General features: G+C 34.4%; 1 protein-coding gene across 1 annotated transcript; it reads right to left on the bottom strand.

Annotated features, from left to right (window-relative positions):
• Positions 1-423: 423 nt before the first annotated feature.
• LOC110453647 (protein FAN-like) lies at positions 424-25,875 on the bottom strand. Its single transcript, XM_021502687.1, has 31 exons — positions 25,769-25,875; positions 23,638-23,736; positions 20,374-20,452; positions 20,206-20,261; positions 19,698-19,791; positions 19,179-19,292; positions 18,547-18,599; positions 18,102-18,234; positions 17,485-17,556; positions 17,177-17,285; positions 16,897-16,990; positions 16,177-16,339; positions 15,866-15,956; positions 15,649-15,712; positions 14,584-14,689; positions 14,196-14,265; positions 13,727-13,858; positions 13,201-13,243; positions 12,805-13,007; positions 11,433-11,526; positions 11,150-11,208; positions 10,792-10,859; positions 9,087-9,154; positions 8,570-8,631; positions 8,153-8,214; positions 6,522-6,578; positions 5,903-6,038; positions 5,559-5,597; positions 5,250-5,352; positions 4,923-5,032; positions 424-4,667 (listed from the first exon to the last, which is right to left on the bottom strand). Exons 1-31 carry the CDS (start codon positions 25,804-25,806, stop codon positions 4,579-4,581), a joined length of 2,760 nt encoding a protein of 919 aa, XP_021358362.1. The 5' UTR covers positions 25,807-25,875; the 3' UTR covers positions 424-4,578.
• Between the last annotated feature and the right edge of the window lie 80 nt (positions 25,876-25,955).

Here is a 25,955-nt window from a genome sequence, read left to right as displayed (position 1 = left end):
GGAACATACTAATTATGAAATATATTTTTTATCAACTAAATGGAAGACTTCAAGCAAATAATTTTACATTTGATGCCCAACCAAACACTACAGGTATTTGATTATCATTAGTGACATTGTATTTAAAATACACTTCAAATGACAACATTCTAAGCTGAAATTCATCACTCTATACCCTGGAATTGGCATAAGTTAACCCATCGACCCAAGGAGTGGTATTATCGCACGCAAAATTTGGAGTAAAGGAGAAATTGAATGCTACATGCAGCAGGACATATTTCATCTTGTAATTGCACCATCAATGTTCTACGTCTATAAGTGTAGTATCAACTTTAGTTTAAACATATTTTTATTGTCTTGAAAATGACAAAAAGGATTGGGCACAAGTTCTTACAACTTAATTAAGCCCTCTCCTAACTTAAATACATTTTACGTACATCATATAGCTGTCTTAACATGTACATTTTTTTTTTTTTTTTAAATTTAAGTTGAATTAACAACATAGGTTGGTGACAACTGTTTCTCTGTACCCCGACCTACTCATAGAGAATTAACCGAGGTTTTCATACAGATAAAGAAAATTTAAATCTTCGAAGATGATGTAATTGTTGTAATTAAGACTACTTACTAGAAGCGGTTTGTATCCTTAATGTACTTACATACATAGGTAAAGGTTTTACTGTTTTATTCAAAAGTGAGATCATGATTACCCCAGAGAAGTGTGTTCATGTCTGTTAGGAGGATCTCTGGAAAATTTAAGTTCCTAAGATTTCTTACCAGGTGATTTCTTCCAGTTTCAGAGTCTGGTTGAGAACACCCATCCCAGACTACCGATGCGTACTCCAATTAGGGACAAATATATGTTTTATAAAGAACAGATAAAGAATATCTAGACACTGAATATTTAAGTTTTTTGAGTAATACTAGTTTTTTGTATGCTGACTTGGCAATACAGTCAATATGGTATGACCATCTGCCATCACTGGAGAAATAAAGACCTAGATGTTTATGATGTTGCACGAATAGTAAAGTAATCTTTTGAAATACAATATCAGATAATGTAGTATTTCGTCTTTTTGAAATAAAGATCATATTTGTTTTTACTGCATTGAATTTCATTAACCATTTCTTTGACCAATTTTCCAAAATAGATAGATCATGATTTATATAAGTTTCCATCTCTCCGGTGGTTGCAGATGATTTACCCAAGGATGTGTCATCAGCAAATAATCTGCTTATACTCTATATTTTCTATCTAATAAGTAACTTTTTAACCAATTCAAAATATTACCTGTCACACCATATTTTTCTAATTTGTACAACAATCCCCTATGCCATACCCTATCAAAAGCTTTGGATAGATCACAAAAGACTATACAACAGTCTTGTTGGTTGTCCAGAGCAGAGACAATACTATGGTAGATTTCCAAAAGTTGGAATACGGTGGAGTGGCCTGGTAAGAACCCTGATTGATATTTGTAAAATGAATTATTGGTGTGAAAGAAGTTATAAATATTCTTAAAAACTAAACGTTCCAACATCTTACTGATACAACTTAGCGGAGATATTGGTCTAAATATAGTTTGAAACCATACTGGGATTATCTTCCTTAAATAAAGGTACAACATTTGCTAATTTCCACGTACTAGGGAAGCAGTTTTCTGAAAGTGATCTGTTAAAGAGGATACACAAAGGTTTACAGACAGAGGAAGCTGTATATTTTAGCATCCTATTATTAATTGAGTCTGGACCAACAGCTTTATTTAAAAGTATCAACTTTCCAACACTATCTAACATGAAACATGGACCACATTAATTTAAAAGCGATTGATATGCATTCCTTAACGCTTAAACCATATAAATGGATATATCTGGTAGGATATGCTTTTAAATCTATTATAGATGGACTGTAATCTTACAAGTGCCACACAGCTTTACAGCAGCTAGGTACATATTATCTGCTGAATTTATGGAAAATTCAGTACTTCTTTGGTATTGGAAAAAATAACTATAATTATTAATATCATATTAATATCAAATTGTGAAAAATTGCTGAAATTCAGCAGGTACCAATATTTAAATTATTCTAAGCAAAACTGAATACTGGTAATGTGTGTTGTATATAACAGCAAATGACTAGAACACAATACATTTCAAAATGATAGACGTATACCAATAAAACATACTGACTATGAATGAAAGTAATTCGCACATATGTTATATAGGTTTGCATATCATTTTTTTGATAAAAGAATGTAATGTGTCCACTTCATCTTAATTCAAATTTTATAAAATCTGAGATGTCTAAACAGCATGTATAATATGGAACATCGTAGCGATCCAATATTACTCAAATGGATTGTCATGACATTTTTTTTTGAAAATATGGAATGAATAATTTCTTGGGATGGAATAAATAGAAGCTATGCATGAAATCAAAAAGCATGGAGCCAGTAGCAGTACATGGTGTTAATTCAAAATAATGTACAGCATGTTTACTGGTCACATCACAAGAACACACGTATCATCTATATAAACATATATTTAGACACCATTGTCTAACTCTAAGAGATGTGCTAGTTACCTGTTGTTAAGTAGTAACTTTACATGATTTCCATTGAAAGCCTCAAATGTATTAAGTAATTACTTTGGTTGATACATTTTCAATTCTAAGCTGGATATCCAACTGAACTAAAATATATATGCCTCAAACACATGTTGCTGTCATGTCGATTATGATACTGTAACACAGACGTCATTTGATTACATAGATGATGGAGACTAAATCCAATACTTCCTGTCATAACAGTAGAAAACGGTCCATGAGATTACATGTCCATTGTGTACATGTATATATTGTTCTTCCTCCTGTAGAACAATAAATGTGTTTTCTGTTAAGCAGGCTACATAAAATAACAAAGGAAGCCAGCCATAATATAGAGTCCATACAAGCTAGGGAAATCCTTCCTTTAAAAGAAGTCCTCCTTCATTTTCACATGTTGAATTTATATTTACTGCATAGAAAAAATACAGTATAACAACCGAATTAAAACCAGCAGCTTTCACCCTTCAAATAAAACTGTGAATGGTGAAGGGGGAAAACAGTTAGTTTTAATATGGTAGATAGTTATAACTTATTTTTTCTTATACATGTACTTACCTACTTCACATGGATATCATTTTTTTTACATTATACACTGTACGTATATTTTCATTGATTTATAACATGAAAGTAACAAATCAGTATTCAAGATCGATATATATTTACTGTGTACGTTGACATGATTGTTGATCCTGAGCTGGTAAGAAACCAATAATTGACATTGAAGATGTGTCTATATTGCATCGTCAAATTATCCTGGAATGAAACCACTTTTTATGACACTTCAGAAAAATGTTAAATATCATATTAAACTAGGGTCGCATTTGCGTATTCGGGTGAAACAGTTCAGGTGGCACAAAAATATTCCAAGATAAATAAACACACTTGGACTGAACTGTAGGCACAGCTAAATAATGCACAGTTCCAGAGAATAAATAACAACATATATGATTGTATAAAGAATAATATGTTCTTTTATCATGCACCCACTAAATGATGTATATTAAAATCTACATGTTAATTGGCCTTGTTTTATCAAGAAATAAAGCAAACTAGCAATAGCCAGCATATTAGTTTAGGTCAGGCACGACCCCTCAATCTACACATGCTGAATATTCCCGAGGTCAGCCTCCGTTCAGATCTGCGCATGTCGTTTTTTTCAGGTTTAACCTTTTCAACTGAAAGGGGCCTAGAACTGTCACCAGAATGGCCAATTAATATCCCCCTCCTGCGCTACGAACTCTTGAAATAGTCCATAACAGTATGATTTTAAGCAAAGCGATATAACTCCATAAATAGGAGAGCTAACACCAATACTTTAATCCTATCCCCTGAATGTAAGGGTTCTGTGTACTGAATACCATTCAAATGAGTATTGCACTTTGGGAGTAGTAGTGTAAACCATTTTTTTAAACAAAGGGTTTAAACAAAGGGCAATAACTCCATAAATAAGGGAGGTAACTCTAATTCTTACCCTTGACGTAAGGGCTGTGTTATAAGTACATGCATCATTCAAAAATGTTGCAGTGTTTGGGAGGCATAGTGCAAACAACAGACAGACAGACCTATAGACAACCTGGTTCCAGTAAACCCTCTATACCTAACATCTGTGAGTGGTATATATGTATTACTATTTACAATCAGTAACTAATGAACAATGCAAATACCTCTTTTTTAAGCAAACTTTCACTAGCAAAAGTATATCAAAATTTCAGTATCTTCCTTAATATTTCTTAAGTTCAAATATTGAACAATTAAAAACACTTCAAAAGAGTAAACTCAAAATCTCAGCCTATAAATAAGAAGCTTAATGAGGCATTGTTATAAATACAATAAAGTATTTTACAAAATATATGGTTATAGTTATTTACAACATGTTACAAACCTCATGATAAACTAACTCAGTATTTCCTCTAGATTTACAGGTGTCTCTTTATACAGATTCCAGCACACTACTTTGAGGTTATTATCAGAAATCACTGCTGGATCTTCCACATACTAACAGTCTTGTCCTGTCCTGCAGTTAATAAGCTCTTATTTTTCAGATCCAAACATGTCACAGTACCTGCAGAAAACAAGCAATTCATAAAAAGAGTTGACTGTCAACAGAATTTTGGGTAATGCTGCTTATACTGATTAAACAAACATGTTTACAAAGATATTTGTAATTTTTTGAAATTATATTTTGCTATTTATGGAATAATATTTTAAAATATCACTACAAATCTGATTTTCTTTTGATTGTTTTTGAATATCAATTGCAAGAAACCAAATTGATATTTTCATTAGATGTGCAAGCACGACAAAATTTGATACATACCAGTGTGTGTGGCTAGCGTGCTGACCATCTGACCTTTATCCATGTCCCATAGCTGAATACTTCCTGATGCTTCACCGGTCAGCAGAAGACCACTAATCCACTTAAAACACCTGTAATGAAATTATCCCAATTAAACAGAAAATTCCCGTAAAAGGTGTTACAATCTAGGAATTTTATTATTGTCAAATTTCAACCATGCAGCTTTCGATTGTCCAGAATTCACTTAATGGTACCAATATTAATTGCAAAATGATATCTCAATTTAATTACAACTTCATAATTTTTCAGGGTGCCACAAGCACAATAAAGCTACTCTGTTAGACTCACATGCATTGTGTCTGTAGATCCCTGACCAATATCTCTGTTCCTGTCTCCATGTCTAGTACACGCAGAATTTTGTCCTCTCCACAACTCAGTATCCGTCGGCAGTCTGTCAAAAGGGAAATAACTCTTCAAGCTTATCACTATCAGAGAAAAGATGATACAACCACTGACTGTCTTAATAGGCAAACAACATCACTGACTTGACACAAATGACAATTACTGTACATCTTACATATTAACGGACACTGAAAACAACTTCAATATATCATTTCATGTATTTTCAGTTTCGATTGAAATATTTTTTCAACTAACCTGGACTTATTGTGACATCATTGATCTTGCCCTGGTGCACTGGAAAAAGAAATAAATATGCTTTTACAATTCTTATTGAATTGATACAGTCAAGAACAAAACAAACAGTGAATATAAAATGCAGTTGTATTTCAGTATACAGAATAAAAATTTCAAAATGATTAGTCTTATGGAATCTGAAATAATCACCAGAAATGAAAATATAGATGGCCAGACAGACACCATGATTACTATAGGGCACCAGCATCTCTAGTGGTGGGCCCTAACAAGTATCTAGATCTATATGTATACCTATATGTAATGTTCAGCTGTAAGGTTTACTTAACACTAATTGCTGTCTTTACCTTCATGAGAAGCTATCTGGTAGCCACTTGATATCGACCAGACATTGATGTGTCCCTCGATTGTTCCAGTAACAAGGAGAGATAGTCCTCCATCTGTACACTGGCAGTTCACTCCAGCATCGTGGTCCAGCTGCCCCTAGTTAACAATCCTTTATTTATCATTTATCCATCCATCTATCTGTCCATCAATAATTTGATTAAGTGCTTCTCTCAGGCAACAGCTTAAGCTTCAACCAGTAACTTCATTTATTGTAGACTAATGCTGACCAAAAAGTAAAGCAATCTTTTTTTCTTTAAATGCAATACTATGTTGAAATATGAACCAATAATGGTATCATACAGTGTTCTACTGTCCTTATTATGTGATCACCCTATGTATCGTCAAACTTACAAGTTGATGTACATGAACCAACAAAATGATATACAACAAATAATCAGGTCAATGACTATGATGGTATGAATCATGATAATTTTTGAACTCAACACCTGTGTATCCATAGTACTATCACAGACAAAACAGTTTTGTTTTGAAAGAAGTCCAAATTCTGTCTGACAAATATTTCTATATAGCCAAACTTTATTCGGTTTATTATATAGTTTTCTAAGGTTTCACACTTACAGCATATTCAGCCACTGTAAAGGAGGTGGAAGCACTTGGAGGGATAAATTTCCAAATCTACAAAATGAAACATTTGAGACTTTACTATTTTACTCAGTGAATTCATCAAAAATGTACTCTACCTGTCTTTTAAATGTAACAATGATGAGATATGATGGTAGCAAGAACAATGCATCAGAATTATTTGGGAAATGTTTAAAAGTTTGTGATTCATCATCACCATTAATTTCTGATGAAATAAGTGAAAGCATATTAATACATACGTAATCAAGAAAGTAGACATAAAGTAGTGAATATATTTTTTAAATACAGAAAAATCCCGCTGTAATGCCATTCGTTAAACCGCCAAAACTGCATACCGCCATTAATTTACTCAGAACGGATTTCCCCAACGTTAATGCACCTGTTGTAATGCCAAACCTGCATACCGCCATCCGCAACCATATTCCCGAAGCAAATGGTTAAAATCACACTATTTTGACCTCGTTAAATAACGCCAATTTGAGTCTAGTACAGGTATATCCCGATGACAGGAATGTTACGTACGTGTGTACATTGTATTGTTACACGTGACTGCCGACTGACCAGGTAATCAGCTGTATGTTTTGCACCCTCAACAATTTGATTAATTAAATTACAATTTTGAAAAAAACGTATTCTGAAGTAAAAATAAATAAATAAGTATAAGTTCAGTTGGTGTGTAAACACTTAAGTTTAAAACTATAAATCTGATATACATGTACCGCTACTCTTGTTATACTGCCAAAATCACAGAGGACAAAAGATGGCGGTATAACAAGGTTTTACTGTACTTATCTATAAGCGCAAGTATTATTTAAAGCCGTTTATAAAACTATCAGTAAAATTGTTAATTAAATAAGTTCTCAGGTTTGTTCCACATATCTATAACTCTTGGAATTTTCATGTATTGGTCAACATGATCAATTGAATGAAATCATGATAAATTAACCATTGTCAGTGGTAAAATGAATAGACATCTCTTAAATTGATACAACTGTAACTAAACTACAGATATAACCTTAAAACATCTAACCAATTTTGTAGGTCAAAAATGTTTAAAATAAAAAAGACTAAGTGTACAAGATAAAATCTTTCATATTCAATAGTTCCATAACATTTTTCATTTCAAAGATCAAGATAAGATGAGATCTATCAAGAAATTTTAATGGCCACTTATCTTGATATTGAGAAATCTAACCTAGACTTTATCATAAAGACTGTGATGTTGCCACTGTAATTAAGATACATGTACAGTAACATCATTATGTAGATAATGACCTTGACATTGATATATATAATGAAAAAAGTTTATGCATTCATTTTTTTTTTTCATAATTTGCATTCTTGAACATTCAGGGCACAATCTAAACACTGACCTTGACATAATGATTGAGATACTGACCTCGATATTATGATTTAGACACTAACCTTGACAATGTGATCGAGACACTTACTTTGACATTGTGATTTAGATACTGACCCCAACATTATGATTTAGATACTGACCTCAATATTGTGATTTAGATACTGACCTTGACGTTGTGATTAAGATACTGACCTCAATATTGTGATTTAGATACTGACCTTGACATTGTGATTTAGATACTGACCTTGACAGTCGAGTCCCAGGAAGCTGTTAGTAACTTATTGTTTCTCCATAGTATGTTTGATACTGAAAACAAAAAGGAACATTGAAGCATCCTGTTTAATCACAATAAAAGTACAACAACACAATATTTAAGTATACATCAAATACAGTTTCAACATAAAACAGTATATTGTAGATTTTTGTATGTGAGTTGTATATGTATACTAATATATGCATGTGAGTAAATAATAAAGTTTATTTCATAAATTTAAAGTTTTTCCTAGTTAAAAAAACAACAATCTTATGAAGTAAATCAGAAGGTTTTTGCATTTTCTATTGTACAATGTCATTAATTATAATGATACAAGTTACTATAAACAGTGTCTGTAGTATATAGAACACTGATGAGATAGGGAAAGTACACAGATTTGTGACATACCAGCATCATCATGAGCACACAATGTGTCTAGGACCCTTCCAAACTCTATGCTGTAGAAGTAACTACAAACAGAATAGCATATTTTTATTAAACATTATGTCCAATTACTTCTAATATCTCATTCAGACAAAACTTAAATAAGTCAAATAGCCTTTACTGGACAAACACAATACTTTATCTCAATCTTTCTGTACTTTATTATTTCACAGTTCCTAACATGAACCCATGGATCATGTATAAACAAATTTTACTGCCCATATGTTTAACTTAGTAATTCTACTGTTTCTCCTATGTACACATGTAGTCCATATGCAAAACCAAACATAAATTGCTTGTGTTCTAGATCTTTCACAAAACAAAATACAACTTATTTAAACAGTATTTTGGGCTATAATTGTGTTCTGTTGAAATTAGAAAGTTATTGATTTCTTTTTGATTTTTTCAAAACAAATATCAGTTTAATAAAGTTATTTGCCACAGAAGAAACTCAGAAATCAAACAAGGTGGAAATACTCACACGTTATTGTCCCAGGAGCCTACAATGATTGTTTTATCATCTGGCATCAGCTGACATGAAGACAAAGCCTGCAAGTCAATTAAAGATGAAAATGATCAACATTCCTTATTTATAAGGCAAAAGAATTCTGTGGCTAATTAAAATATAGCCTCATTTAATAGTTTGGTTTGGTTTAATATTGTTTAACGTCCTATTAACAGCTAAGGTCATTTAAGGATGTGCATCCATGTGTGTAGTTTTGTGTGCATGCATGCTTGCATGTGTGTATGCAGGAGAAAGGGTATGTTGGTGTGCTTGCCTCCTTGTGATAGCACGGATCTGATGCCGACTTTATAGTGCTATCTCACTGAAATAGCATACAAAAGGCACCCAGCACAGCATTCCGTCCGGTCACATTATACGGACAATGTGTGAACCAGTTGTTGCCATTCCCCTAAATGCTGAACGTTAAGCAGGGAATAACAACTACTATTTTTAAGGACTTTGGTATGTCCCGGGCTGGGGACAGAAACCATTGCTATCTTCACCTGGGCAAACGCCCAACATATGGTCAAAAGAGAGGTGTTGCCAAGCAAGGCACTAGTAAATAAAAGGTAATTTGAAGAAAGAAAGATAATCCCAAATATTGCAATGGGTGCAGCAGATTTATTTTGGTCGCTTTTGTGTCCCCAAATAGAGGACACCAAAGCAAATATTGAATTCTGCAGGGGGTTCCTATGATACATGCGGTGGGTAACAGCAGGTGTATTCCTTTCCCGATTTCTGACCTGCAGGGGTACGGTGTCATTTAATGATTTTCAGCTTATAATGCACAACCCTCAAATAAATTACCACAGCCATTACATATACCCTTAAATATAGTTATGGAACACTAGAGCCCTCAATTTATTTCAATAAAACACCACTGAAACAGCTATCCATTAATTGTCAATTGTAATACATTTATATTATAAACCTAAAGTATTTTAAATCCTTTTGATATGAGATTGCACCAAAATTAGTATTACTCATTAAATTGTTGTCAATTAAAATTAAACTGGCATGGCATAAATTATGCTTCTTTGTTCCATTAATTTTAATTGCTTATAATAATATTGATCCTACAGAATTTTATTCCTAGACCTGTAAAATGACAAGTATACCTTGATTCACTGTCAATTCAATCTGACAGCATATAGTTTAAACACTGTCAGCCAATTTGATATAGTAACATGATTACACAAACAAATTAGTAATTGAAAATAATAATAATCTGAGGCTCTTTTATACCGCTTTATCACAACCTAGTTTGTAGGTCCTCTCTAAGCAGTTCACCAATTATTATCCATGGTTATAGGTCTTTTGCAACCAGCTAATATCTTTCTCAACTCCCTGGGGAGCATACAGCTGGTGCTGCTATTTCGGCTCTCACAGCTAGCATTCAACATTTCTTGCACTGCCCAACCAAGTACTCATTTACAGCTGAGTAGACTGGAACAAGCGGAGTAAATTGTAGACTGGAACAAGTGGAGTAAAGTATCTTGCTCAAAGACACAACACAGTACCGTGCCATGACTCGAACCAGCAACCCTTCGGTCATGATCACGAGCCGGCATCCTTCCACTAAACTACCGTGCGTGCACAATTAACATACACAAACGAATATGTAAAACATTTAAAAAAGAAAGGCTGGACTATTTCTGTTAAGTAGGCGTTGCAAACCTACCATGGTAGAAATGTTGATACTCCTCAGCTGACGTTGGTCCTCCAAGGAATACATCTTCAGTAAACTATCTTAACAAGAGAAAGTTTGAGTAATTGATTAAATTAGAGTTATTTGATTAATTTAATCAAAACAAGTCATTTAATGAACAAATCAAAATATTTACCACAAAATCACTGGTGCTAATGTACAACAAAATGTATGTACATTTTGTATCTTAGTTATAATGGTTGAAGTATTTTACAAAATATACACCTTTTGGAACCAACAACATTTTTAAACGTGAATTTGAAAAGATAATTCAGTACAAAGTATTGAATTTCAATGTTTATCACAGTGGTGTAAATCAGTAAGTACTCACCTTGTGAAACGGAAAATATGTTTTTCTCATCACTTGATAACTTGATGTCTGTTACACCACTACAAATAAACAATAACATCATAAAAAAATCAGTTCTGAACATGTGATCTGAAAGTGCAAGCCAAAGGCTACCACATCATTTTTTTTCTAATTTCAAATCAATATAATTTCCTGATCCTTATGTAATTCTTGAAAAGGTAAATTTATGATATTGCTCATAGTCACAAAAACCTCTGTCAAGCATTATATTCTTTCTGTACTTTACCTGTAGGAAGGTACTCACTCTTTATGCAGTGTGTACTTGTGGTACAGCTGTAGTGATGTCAAGTCTGTCAGTGTTACATCAGCAGGGTTTGAAGCTTCATCCTCTTCTAACACTAATAATAGACCACATTATTTTATTATTATGATTGTTTAATCCAAAACAGCTATATACATCGGACTGAAGAATCGAAAATAAAATTCTGAGCTGAATTTGGTTAGTGTTGTTCAAGAGTTCATCATATGGGAGAGGTGGGAATAATTTTTTCAGATGCCTTAATTTATTGTATGCTGTGTCTAAAAAGTGACAAACAAGAGGCCCAGAGGGCCTGTATCGCTCACCTGTTTCTTTTGTTACATGAAACTGGCATATAGGAACTTAAGATCAAATTTGGAAACTATTTGACCCCTGTGACCTTAAAAATCAGTCAAGGCCATTTTAATGAGAAAACGTCATAGCACTTCATCCCAGGTTACTACTGGCCAAATATCATGACCCTGGGCCTTATGGAACTTGGGATGAAGACTATTAAAGCCTTTAACCCTTGTTGACCTTTGACCCCCGACTTGCACTTTAAAGTTTACCTTTAACCTCATTACTGTAATTAATAAAAAACATTCCCACTGCTGGTCTACATAACATACCCAAGTATTATAACTCTAGTCAATTTGGTTCTTAGGATATTGTTGTTTTAAATTTTTAACATATTTGACCCCTGTGACCTTGAAAATAGGTCAAGGTCTTTTTAATTGGGAAACTTTATAGCACTCCATCCCAGGTAATTACTGGTCAAATATCATGACTCTGGGCCTTGTGGAACTTGAGAAGAAGATTGTTAAAGCTTTTAACCAAAGTTGACATTTGACCCCGACTAGCACTTAAAGTTGACCTTTGACCTCATTACTGTAATGAAGAAAACAATTCACACAGCTGGTCTACATAACATACCCAAGTATCACGACCCTAGTCCGAATGGTTCTTAGGATATTGTTGTTAGATTTTTTTAAACATATTTGACCCATGTGAGCTTGATATAGTATAGGTCCAGGTCATTTTAATGAGGAAACTTTATAGCACTCCATCCCAGGTACATACTGGCCTATGAATTTATCATTTATCTGGTACAGATTGTACAGGTGTGCAGGGTGATTTGAGGAGTATGATGCTACCTATTACATGTTTTACTTGGTACAGGTGTAAGGGTGGTGGGAGGGAGTCAAATGTGATCAATCACTTATCGGTTCATATGAAGATCTCAGAGGAGTCTGATGCGACAAATCATCTATCTGGTAAAGATACAGGTAAAGTAATATGGTTTTGTGTGACTATAATAATAATCTAGTGGAGGTGTGGTAGATGTGCACTGGAGTCAACACTTATGATGTATACTTACCATGTACAGGTGTGAAGTCTTTGAGGGAGTCTGCTGTGACTGGAATCACCCCCTCATTAGTACTGGATGTACGACTTGAGCCACTCCGGGGGGAAGGGGAAGTGAATCTCTGGGGGTGGGGGGTTTTAAATAGCTGGTTGGGCACCTGGCCAAACTCCATAATCTGTATCTCCATGCGTGCTCTCTCGTTGGGGTCTTGTATACTATTAGTGATAAAAAAATACATTTAGTAAGATTTCTAATGGTAACATCATGATCAACATGCTGAAATATATTTCACCAACTGTGACAATAATAACTAATTGCTGCAAAGTTGGAAAATTTACTCTGTATTTTTATAGTAAGAAAATAATTGTTTTTGATCTGGCTTGACACCTGATTTCTATAAAGACTTACCTATCAAGATCCACACTGCCCTCATATGTCATATAGTAGAACACTGAAAAGACATCATCATGACACATCGTTAATTAGATATGAATATTCACATATTTTAGTTATCTCTATATATAAAGGCTGATAAGCAACATCTCTGTGGAAAGTTCTACCAGTATAAAATTCCTCAAGTGAAATTTATTTCTATTTAATACATTGTAATCTGATTAAATGTCCACCTTCAACTAGATGAAAAATATGACACTTTTACCTTCATATTTGTTTAATAGTGCCTGTACATATTTGGGGGNGGGGGGGGGTTGTTGTGGTCTGTTTTTCTATATAACCTTGCTTTCAGAGGAGCCTTTTATAGTGCCTCTTGAGTATCACAGCATAGCCACTGTTATACATGACCATAATATAATGTTTCATTCCTGAGGCATTGAAGTGAGTAATAAGCATTTTGCTCAATGATACAAAACCATGCACCAACAGCTTGCATTGAAATCATTATTACATGAAAATTAATTATAAAATATAACGTTACCATTATCAGCTTTCTCTGCCTCATAGCCCCGCTGTTTGTATCCAAAAATGAGGTCAATCCACCCATGGAGGTGAGTTGATACATGTTCACACTCCAGGGCCTCATGCAGTTTCCGCAGAAAATCCTCAGGCCCTGATTATGGAGTAACAACATGCATACATCAATAAACAAGTATAAAGGCCTGATGATTTTCAACAACACTGAGGCTTAGATATTGTTTAGATATTCTATTTACGGCATATTTAAAGCAAGTAATTGTCAAAGTGGTTTTATTTTCACAGTTTTGGCAAAAGATGAAAAGTGCAAATTACTGTTTCTCTTAAAGTTTTAATTTGTAATACGCATTTTACACTGTTCTCCCACCTGATATAGATGAAAATTATATGCTTATTACAAAAGAATAATCAACACTGACAACAAGACTGAACAACACATTTCTGACTTAAGTAAAAATTTGATACCTACTGACCTTCAGCCCAAGGAGGCAGTTCTACGTTGCCTACTGGTCGCCCATCTTGTCGTATCCCAAAGTTGCTTAACTGTCAGGAAAAAAATAATTACTATTCATCTATAAGGAGAATTTGAGGAATATTTGCTTACTTTTGCTTGGCTACTTCCTTTAATATTGTTAGTTGGTGCAAGATCACAGCAGAGTAACTTTGCCATTTTGTTCTTTTGAACAAATAATTCACACATGCATGCATGCACATACAATGTACAGAGATATAGCACAATCAAGTTATTTTTCAGACAACCAGTACATTTTTCATTGGGTATGACTTCAACTCGACATAATTTATTTCTGGAAATAGTTCAATGCACCCTGTGAAGATAGTGTAAATATAAAGAGTTCTTACCCCATTGTTGAGGAGGAACTCAGGAGAACCAAGAGAATAAAACTCTGGAATTAGTTCTTTGAAGTCAGCAGCTCCCATCATACAATTCTGCCATGTTTCATACATACTGTAAACATTTTCGAAACAGATACAATTATAGAATAATACAATTCAATAGAGGAAATTTATTGAACCATTGAAACTTAACATTAAAAATGTGGTTCCAAACATCAAATAAAAAATTGTATATGTATATATAAAAAATGGTCAAGAAACAAACATTTTAAATGAGGTTAATGGTCAAATTAAATGTTAAAGAGGTGTATTTTGTACATCACACTTTATCTTCCCTCTACATGTACCTACACACCAAGTTTGATCATTCTACATGAAAGAGTACAGCAGCAGGGAACGTTGCCAACCTCTGAAGAGCCTAGAGTGTGGGAGATCTCCCTCCACTGGGTTTACACAGGGCTGCCAACCTCTGAAGAGTCTAGTGTGGGAGATCTCCCTCCACTGGGTTTACACAGGGCTGCCAACCTCTGAAGAGCCTAGTGTGGGGATCTCCCTCCATTGGGTTTACACAGGGCTGCCAACCTCTGAAGCGTCTAGTGTGGGAGATCTCCCTCCACTGGGTTTACCCAGGGCTGCCAACCTCTGAAGAGCCCAGTGTGGGACATATCCCTCCACTGGGTTTACACAGGGCTGCCAACCTCTGAAGAGCCTAGTGTGGGAGATCTCCCTCCACTGGGTTTTCCAATGTGCGAGACTTTCGTCGGTGTCATGGCGTAATGTTGTTTCAGGTGTTGACATTAGATTTACCTACGTATCAAACAAATCCTGGCTTTCTCTGCATATTCTGAGCAGAAACACTTAAGGAACTATTCAGACAAACATACACAGGCAGGCAGGAATGGATGGATGCACAAAGTGCATTATACTTGTTAACACATTCAAAGGGAACACATTCTGTTGATGTGAGTATGGATATGGATCAACTACACATCTGAAGTCAAAATAGGTTTTGGTGATAGTACATCATTCAGACACAGTCAATTTAAAGTCGTTTTAAGCACAATACTACACCTGTTAAACATTCTATCTGGTTGGTCAAACTTTCCATTCTGCAAACACAGGACATATTCTGGTGCTGTAAGTAAAAACATAATTGTTTTAAATTAATTTTAAATATGGTTTTAATAACACTAACATTAACACAAGAAGTTCAATGAAGCTCAAAGTGTTAACTGAATAATTTTATTGATAAATGAATGTGCTGTAAATTATAACCATAAATACTTGCCAATGAGAGCTAGATAGAAGAGGACATAACCGGGTGTGGAGTAATGAGATCCATACATAAATTTAGGCTCCGGCATTTCAGCATACCTTTCCTGATAAAGAAGAAAAAAGTATCAGTACAAATGCCCAAAATACTGCACATGTATATAACTTTCACACAAAGATAATTACAAGTAGGTGTTGATTTACATGACAATTCGTGTGATGTGGGTGTGTTTTTTTTATACATGTAAGTGATCTTCACTTAACAACATGTGCAATGTCAGAAGGATAAACATAGAATCACTGTATATCAACGTTTTGAAATCTTACCCTCATTTTTGAAATTCTTTCTTCATTTAGGGCTCCTATGGGTTTGCTGAGATCACGAAATGTTAATGGATTGGACAAATCGAGATGTGAACTTGTGTAATCTTGAATGATCCAGGGCATCACTGGGTACTGTGTTAAGTCACTGAAGCTGCGGTCAGCAACACTGGAGAAATGAGAGTACAACAATATACTACATTGTATAACACGTCAAGAATACATCAGGCTGCAGGAAGGTTGCAGTAGAGAGGATATGCTTAGTTTCATGTTACATTTTGTTTTAGAGGATGACATAATAACACATAATACTGGAACTTAATATGTCTTGTTGAACTACACGTTCGGTAATCTTAAAAAGTAATTTCCAGGCAACAAATTCTGTTCATCAAAAATTAATGGTGAACCAATTCATGGTACTTATGTATTAATTTTATAATATGATAGATTATTCAGGGTAAAAATTCTCTATAAGTTACAATAGTTAAACTCTGCAATTCAAATATTTTTTATTATGTAATGCTAAGAGGGATTATAATCTGTAGCTAGGAAAACATGTGATGTATGAGGGATTGATACCAATAGCTACAGTAGGTTAATATGCACTGATTGGGGATGTAGGGGTGACACATTTTGGTAGGAAACTTTAATTTGTGCGAGGGAGGGGGTTAGAAGGAGAGAGAGAACGGAAGGTAGATAAAATTTACTGAATTTTCACAGGCTTACCTATTTAGATATATAAGATAGTCATAGTTTGATATATCTCCACTCTGCCAGCGTAGTGTCATATCTTCTTGTCCAGTGTCTTCTAACTTTACATCTGTAAATGAGCATTTATTAATGAACTGCCTTTTGTTGGTATTGATAGGGAGTATTAATGTTACTGGGATTACATGTTAGATGTGATAAAGAAAATTGTGAAAGAATAGTGGGATTATAATAAGAATATGATAGCTGTTATGATGATATTTTCATAGTGTATTCAATCTGTTATTAATAAACCTGCCTTTTTGCTGCATTAAATGTGCATACAATTCGTTGCGTTCTTCTGTCGTCTTCAGTGACAAATACAGGTGTGGACAGGTGGAATTCTCTTGACAAAATATTTCTATACCCTGAAAAAGCACAGTAAATCATAACTAGTATAATACAAATGTACTGACAATAATTATGACCTCAATTATTATCTATATGTACAACTTAAATGGGTAAGTATGAACAGAAGAATACGTAACGGTAATCCAGTGTCTCATTTTATGCTAAATGAACAGAGATTAATGAGAAATAGATTTGTGTAACACACTGTTTACATACCAGTTGTCGGAGGAGAAATCTTCTCTTTATCACTCGCTTCATGTCTTTAAATCTTATCTTTATGACTGGCACCTAAAATAAAAATGGGAATGACTGTATTAGGAACAAAACAGTAGTTAAACTCAATCTGTTTGTGACTTTGTGTTTTGAATAGGGATTCAATATCATATGATACATGAAACACTGATTTGGGGTTATATACATGTATTTATTAACGTTTTCTCTATGGACAATTATGGACTTGTCAGATCATTGTATGGTTGAGTCTACTTAAGTTATATTGGGGAGAAAGGGTTAAGTGGCAATAAGGTCAACAATTGCGACACATGCATGTAAAGAGATATTGACTGTATATGCTCTTGCTGAAGGAATGTGACTTACCAGTACACTCATGTTACGTTATCCATAGACTAATTTAAACCTTATATGATGTCGAGAAGCCGACTTACACTCCCTCTGTTGTTTCAGAACTATAAGTTACATCCTCTCTTCATGTTGTTGAAAGGCCGGATCTCACACTTTCTACATTGTTGAAGGATTGTAATTCACACTATGTTATTGAAAGATCACTCTCTAAATCTGTGAAGTCCTTTAGTTGTTGAAGGGCTTTTACTTACACTTTCTATGTTGTTGAAAGGTTGGAAGTAGAGCCGTGAAGAGGTCAGCATGATGCGACCAGGGTTGGTCACCAGAGGGCTGATCTTGTCACCCTGGGCCTCCATTAGGATCTTTTCATACAGGTCATCCAGCCTAAAACAAACCAGCAACACAGTAGCATAGATGATACATTTTTAAACCTCTGTATTTACATTTTTTCAGACTATATAAAAATTACAGGATTGTTTAATACAAGTTTATCAAAAATAGAATAATTTCAATTTAGTTTTACTTGTGACATACATATATGCATGTAGTAATTTTTACTTTGAAAAATCTTATATATCTAAATCAATATCAAAAGAAGATAATATCAAGATGCAAATTGTACACCAAACCTGTCTCACAAAGATTTCAATGTCGAAAGTGGTTTGTATACAAAGATTACACAACATTAAAACTCACCAGCTTGTGTTAAAATTCACTCGAGATCTCCTTGACAAAACAATGGCATTGATCTTTAAAATAAAACAAGAAAATGTCTTAGAGTTTAATTCATTATTTCTGAGAGAGGAAAGATAATGCGATGAGAGTTAGTTATATGTATCTTTTTCTAATAAGATTGGTCTACCCTGTACCTTCATCTTTCAATTCAATGATAATGCAGAGTAGTAGGCAACCAATTACAACATGACCCCTGATAGAATGGGCATGTGCTGATTGTAATTTTAATTCCAGGTGACAGTGAAAGAAAGGCTGGATAACATGTATACACTGTTTCAACTTTCTAAGCGTCCAGCTGTTGCCTTAATTATATATAAAAGTGATGTACATTTTGTTGATACAATTCAGATTTTAAGATAAATATGTTGGTCAATTGCAATGTGCTTCTAGTTTTCCTTTGAAAATTACACTGAACATATAACGAAGTATGACAACAAGGGCTATACAAGACAATGATTTATACATTAAATCATTCAAAAGGACAAACCAGTATCAGATCATGTAGCTATGTACAATGTACTGCCAAAACAATTACCGGTATCATTGAAAAAGCAACTATCTTATGTTGAAGATCTAACCCTATCTTTACACACCATGGCAGACTGGTCTGCAGGAGGAAGAGTAGATGCCCGATGTAGCTGACACATCTGGGGAAGGCAGTCATCGGCAGTCACATAGTTCAGGGAAAATCTCAGCTCTACAGGCTCCTGAACAATGAAAGTGGACACAAACACTAACATAAAAGAAATCTACCATAAAAAAAAACAGAATTTTTATATACTTTCACTCTACTATTCGTTTACTGGTACATATACCTAATGGGTGATATTTTAAAAGACTTAACATGGTTTTTCTTTTCTTTTAATATGTATTAAAATAACAAGCAGTTGTTCTATCAGTGTTTCCAGACCAATTTGCATCATTATTTAAAACTTTACACATAACATTGATGTACTGGAATATGAAAATTTACATGCATATTGGTATCTCCATTATGTTGTAACAAGTTTTAGTAATTTTATCAGTTTCAACGAAAAGGAACAACATATAATATTTCATTATGATTTATATTCTGCTAATGTCAATGTTAGATTTCCCTGACTTCTAGCTACCTTTAGGAATGTATATGGAGCAATTATGTTTTTTTCCTTCATAGCAATGACTTGATCAGACTTGATCTTCACCATGCGGTCATTCATGTCCATTCTACAAAAAAAAAATGCACATATTGGTTGAAGTGATTATACATGTACATGTATTTTTATTAACATAAATATCTGAGGTCAAAGATTATTGATGATCTAGTTAGACAGGAAAGAATCACAAAATGCTAATGATACATTCATTTATTTATTGCTTTTTAATTATTGGTAGATAGTTTTGTTAAATTACAGAGGATCAGTAAAAGCCAAGAAAACAAACAGGCTTACCATTGACCATATTATTTTTCAAAAATCAAATACAAAATCAATGAATAAATCACTAAAAATAAATGCTCACTGGAACAGTTGTGTGGGTTTTTTTTAATTGGCCATTCATACTACATGTACATCCATATATAACTATTTCACCTGGTTACATATCTTTGATATTTGGAAAGCTTGTGTTTAAAATTCCTACCTTGAAAACAGGCCACCTGACCATTCATTGATTTCCTTGACATATTTCAGTGGAAACTAAAATAGAAAAAAAATCAGAAAATGAATCACAATACATTTCATGAGCTAGCACTGTTGAACACAAATCAAAGAAACTTCATTAGTTTATTAAAATATATGCTTTCCTCACCTTAAGAATAGGATGCTGGCTCTCCTTAGGAACAAATACAATAGATTTAGAGCAGATCTTCAGATGTCCCCTTTGTTTCCTGTTGAAATAATAAAAGAAAAGTAATACATATGTAAAAAGATTCCATCAGCTGACTCTTACAATAAACAAGAGTCCCAGAGGGCCTGTATCGCTCACTTAAATCATAATCCCCAGCAATGGTATATACATGGCTATAGACTGGGGATCTCAACCATTTCAAAGTTATATCCTAGAAATTAAGTCTCTAGGGCTAAAGATGGGGCCAGAAACAGGAGTCAATACTAATATCATGATTGTGTTTGTCTCTTAATGCTCAGCAATGGTATGGTTATAGGGTGGGGATTACAACTGTTTATCTCAATCTCAACAGTTATGACCCAATAAATAAGTCCCTAGGGATGGAGCCGGACCCCAGGGTCAATTATTAAATAATATTTGCCCTTTGGACAGGTGAGCTAAACAAGAGGCCCAAGGGCCTTAGCGGTCACCTGAGTTATATCATAGGTACTGGTAGCTTTATTTTATTGTTTAGATGTGATGTGGAAATCAGCATGTAAACTAAGTGAAATACAATACTTGTCATGTCATCAAAGGATAAGAATTTTAGAATATTTGTAAATGTTCCCTTTGGGGCCCTGCTCTAACCCCTGTGGATGGGGCAGGAATTCCAAGTTTACAATGTGATACTGTCATCCACCAAAGATGATTCTGACCAAGTAAAAATAATTTCCAACAGAAAATTGTCAAAATATACCCAAAAGTGTTGTTTCCCTATATAAACTACAGGAAACTTTACCCGCTCCCCAAGGGAGAATGGATAGCTCGGGGGTCCTGACATTTACAATTTAAATAAAGCCCCTGATGATCTTTCCATCCATGCAGAGAAAATGACTGTAGTATAAGACTCAGAGTCTGGAGAAGAAGATTTTTGAAATATTGGCTAATTTTCCCTTTTGGGCCCCGCCCTGGCCCTAGGGTTGGGGTAGGAATCCCAATTTTACAATTTAAAACCATCTTCCTCCTCCAAGGATAATTCTTACCAAGTAAAAATAATTTCCAACAGAAAATTGTCAAAAGATACCCAATAGTGTTGTTTCCCTATATAAACTATAGTAAACTTTACCCCCTCCCCAAGGGAGAACGGATAGCTAGGGGGTCCTGAAATTTACAATTTAAATAAAGCCCCTGATGATCTTTCCATCCATGCAGAGAAAATGACTGTAATACCTCTGAGTCTGGAGAAGAAGATTTTTGAAATATTGGCTAATTTTCCCATTTGGGCCCGCCCTGGCCCGTAGGGTTGGGGTAGGAATGCCAATTTTACAATTTAAAACCATCTTCTTCCTCCAAGGATAATTCTCACCAAGTAAAAATAATTTCCAACAGAAAATTGTCAAAATATACCCAAAAGTGTTGTTTCCCTATATAAACTACAGTAAACTTTACCCCCTCCCCAAGGGAGAATGGATAGCTCGGGGGTCCTGACATTTACAATTTAAATAAAGCCCCTGATGATCTTTCCATCCATGCAGAGAAAATGACTGTAATACCTCTGAGTCTGGAGAAGAAGATTTTTGAAATACAGTAGATTTCTCTTAATATCACTTCCCATTTGTCAGAGAAAAACATGATATTAACAGAAACATGACATTAACAGAATAAATATTTTCTGACGTTTTTCAGCCCTCAAAACCGGAAGTGAACTTAGTAAAATGCCTAAGTGATGTGGCTCTACGAAGAAGATTGATATTTTGTAACTAACCTTGTTCTTTACTCTAGTTGAAATATAGATATAAGTAAATAAGTATAGAAATAAATATATTATTTGTATTTCATTTCAGTATGCAGTTACATTTCATATAGTTAGTAGCAAAATGACGATCAGTACGATCATAATTATGATTGTTTACTGCAGTAGTGATGTAGGCATACAAGTATTTGGCTGGTATTCTGCATCAAATTCAATTGTAAACATGAGACTTGGTAAATATTTACTTTTATATTGATATATATATACTGTTCTTTCGCTAGTAACATCTTTTTATAGTTTAATTTATTTAGATATTTGCTGCAAGTGTGTAATCGAAGATAGTACACATGATATAATTAGTTGAAAGATTACATCACACTTGGCATTAGAAAAGTTTACAGATGTTAGACTGTCCTAGCTCCCCCAACCACAGGTGAATATCCTGTTAACAAGTATGTAAGTCAACCTATTGTTTAACACTCAGCCAGGTGTAACCTATTGTTTGACAGTCAGCCAGGTGTAAAAAATACCCTGCCAGGCATTGTTTACATAACGCGTCCAGGGTGTGACAGAAGGTCTCCAGGGCATTTATCATGAATCATTACCACCATTTACCTGCATTTTTTTTGTGACAGTGGCCAAAATAAAGTGATATTAAGATAAATCGACATAAAATCAGGTGATAATAAAAAATTTGAATTGCATAGATTATATAGCAGGAAAAACGGGGCATCAAAAAAAATGATAATAACCGAAAAGTGACATTAAGCGACGTGATATTAGGTGAAATGTACTGTATTGGCTAATTTTCCGTTTTGGGCCCCGCCCTGGCCCTAGGGTTGGGGTAGGAATCCCAATTTTACAATTTAAAACCATCTTCCTCCTCCAAGGATAATTCTCACCAAGTAAAAATAATTTCCAACAGAAAATTGTCAAAATATACCCAAAAGTGTTGTTTCCCTATACAAACTATAGTAAACTTTACCCCCTCCCCAAGGGAGAACGAATAGCTCGGGGGTTCTGAAATTTACAATTTAAATAAAGCTGCTGATGATCTTTCCATTCATGCAGAGAAAATGACTGTAATACCTCTGAGACTGGAGAAGAAGATTTTTGAAATATTGGTTAATTTTCCCTGCCCTGGCCCCTAGGGTTGGGGTAGGGATCCCAATTTTACAATTTGGTAGCCTCATCTAACAAGGATGATTCTGACCAAGATTGAAAAGATTCCATCCACTGGTTCTTGAGAAGAAGTTGATAATGTAAAAAGTGTACGCACGATGCACGACGACGGACGGAAAGTGATTGGAATAGGTCACTTGAGCAAAGCTCAGGTGACCTAAAAATACCATTTATATTTGATTGCTAAATGAGCCCAGAGAATGTTCGCATTTTAATCCTAAGCAAAAAAAACATAAACTTTCAATACATACAATGTATATGCATATCAAACTATACACAAGTTCTGTACTGGTACTTGAAAAATATATCACCTTTTGATGGCTTCAGCTTCTGACAGATTACTTGGATAAAAAAATACACTGAAGTCTTCAAAATAGATTTCTCCCGGTTCCAGCAGCAGGAGATTGAACCTTCAGAATAAAATAAAATGTTATTGAATTTTGGTTTTACTTAACACAACAATATACATTGTAAATGTATATAAATCATAAGTTGATCAAAATACTTATTATGTGGTTAGAAATATCTGAGCAATTTATTTATTGATACTGTATTACCCAAACCTTGAAGATATCCTTAGTTCTATATGCATCATTGATAATTTGTCTTTTACTGTGAGTATTTGCTATTGGTTGCATTTGTTCATTTAATCAGCAAAGTTTTGCAAGTGATTAAATTTTTAGTGAGTGAAATGTTTGATGATTTTTCTGCAGTATTTTTCTAGTAGTTCGAAAAGCATTCAGCTTGACAATTTCATTTTCGGATAAATGTCAAACTTAGACTTTGGTTTGGCAAGAAATAAATTTCCCTTTTTATTTCTTGTGAGTTAAAATGATGTATCTTAACTATGTATATTAGATTTTGTTAAAGGGAAGAAAACATTTTTTGACAAGACTTTGGTATTTAACCTTTCATGGGTAAAATATTGTTTTGCAAGATATTACTAATAATCACACTATACATTAAAAAACATGAAAAGTTGGAATGATGAATAGAACCACAGTGAAAGACATGATGAGGTTTTTAAGTAAGAGGATATTGGTAAAGTACAGTAAGCTTTATTTATAATGAAGAATGATGAAGAGCGGATTACATGAACAGACAACAAAAAACAGCACCTGCATGTCTCTTACCACTAACCACTAACACACAGTCCGTCGGATGGGACAATAAATGGTGGCCCATGTGAGAACTGTCCAATCTCGCATGGAAAAAACCCTCTTGAGTTTTTTCGAAAAAGAGCAGGCGTGGTTACGCCAGCACAGAGGATAGGGTTAGCTTTATTTTTGGCCGTTACAACTAGGTTCTCTTTATTAAGAGATTTAGAAGGACTTCTTAAATATATGTACAAAACAAATTTATAGAATAGTTAGGAGCTGGTGTGGATGTTGGTGGCTTTTTACCTCACTTGGTGCTGCTTATAATACGGCTAGTGTTATGTGTTAAGGCAAATATTAGGAATTGGAGCCATCTTACAAAAATTAGACTTATAAAGTAAATACATAAAGGATAGACGACTCCTTCTCTTCCCTGTCTCCCTCTTCTATCCCTTCACTCCATACTTTACTTCTACTCATTTTCCCATCTTTTCTTCTGCTGCTGGATAACTGAACTCCTCAGTAGTGAATTGGACGTAAAACCTATCAATCAATCAACTTACGAGAAGTCTTGTCCCGAGACTTGGCCTGGGGAATCCCATTGGTCCTTCCGGATCCCTGTGCATCAATGCACCTTCCCTAACCACCAGGAACTGGCCTTACATGATCGCACAGAGTCACCATGCTGCCACCAAATGTAACGTGCGTTTGTTCTTCCATCCAACTACTGACCATGCTCAACATTGCTGGACTAGTGAGCGGGACCCTACGTTATAATGCATCACTTGAAAAGCTAGCTTGCCAGTAAGGCAGTATTTTCCCCTCAAATTCCTTAGCTGTTACAATTAACTGTCCAGTGCAGAAGCTAAATTGCAGAAGCTTTAATATAAGTTGTAATAAGAATAACATATAAAGTAAAAAATCCCATTTTTCCATGCTTTTTCGATTAGTGTTCTCTTGACAGCTGCTGGAGGCATGCCTACTGTAATGTACTGTGCTGTATGTGTTTTGTTTTCATTTTAATTACATGTATCAATGATCAGTAAATGTAGTTTATTGGATGTTATCAGTGCTGAATGACTTACTGTTATTCAGTACTTTTCGTTAAGAGTGATTACTAGACCGTTACTAATAATTAATGGTATATAATCATATTAGCATATCATGATGTCACCATGTGACAAACTGAAAACATCAGGACGTGATGATGATGACATTGCAGCTCATGACCTGTTTGGCTGTTACAAAAATGTTACCACACTTACTGACTTAGTAGTAATATAATTAGAATAAGGATGCCTTATCGTTTTCGTAGAATTAAACGAAATTTGTATGAAAATTTTACCTTTCTTGCGCTGCTGTATCAGTTTCAATAAACGTCATTTTGTTCTATAGATAACTATGAAACATTATTGTTTCGACAGATCGGATAACCCCATCGTCTGCCTACAAATTTCCGGGGTCAATGGTCATTTCCGGTTCGGAGAAATGATTATTTTTGGAGATTTAAAAAAGGGTTTACATTCTTACTT

This window comes from Mizuhopecten yessoensis, unplaced genomic scaffold (assembly GCF_002113885.1).
Source record: "Mizuhopecten yessoensis strain PY_sf001 unplaced genomic scaffold, ASM211388v2 scaffold7473, whole genome shotgun sequence".
Classification (NCBI taxonomy): domain Eukaryota; kingdom Metazoa; phylum Mollusca; class Bivalvia; order Pectinida; family Pectinidae; genus Mizuhopecten; species Mizuhopecten yessoensis.
The sequence above is the reverse complement of the archived record's forward strand: the minus strand, read 5'-3'. Positions and strand labels throughout refer to the sequence as shown.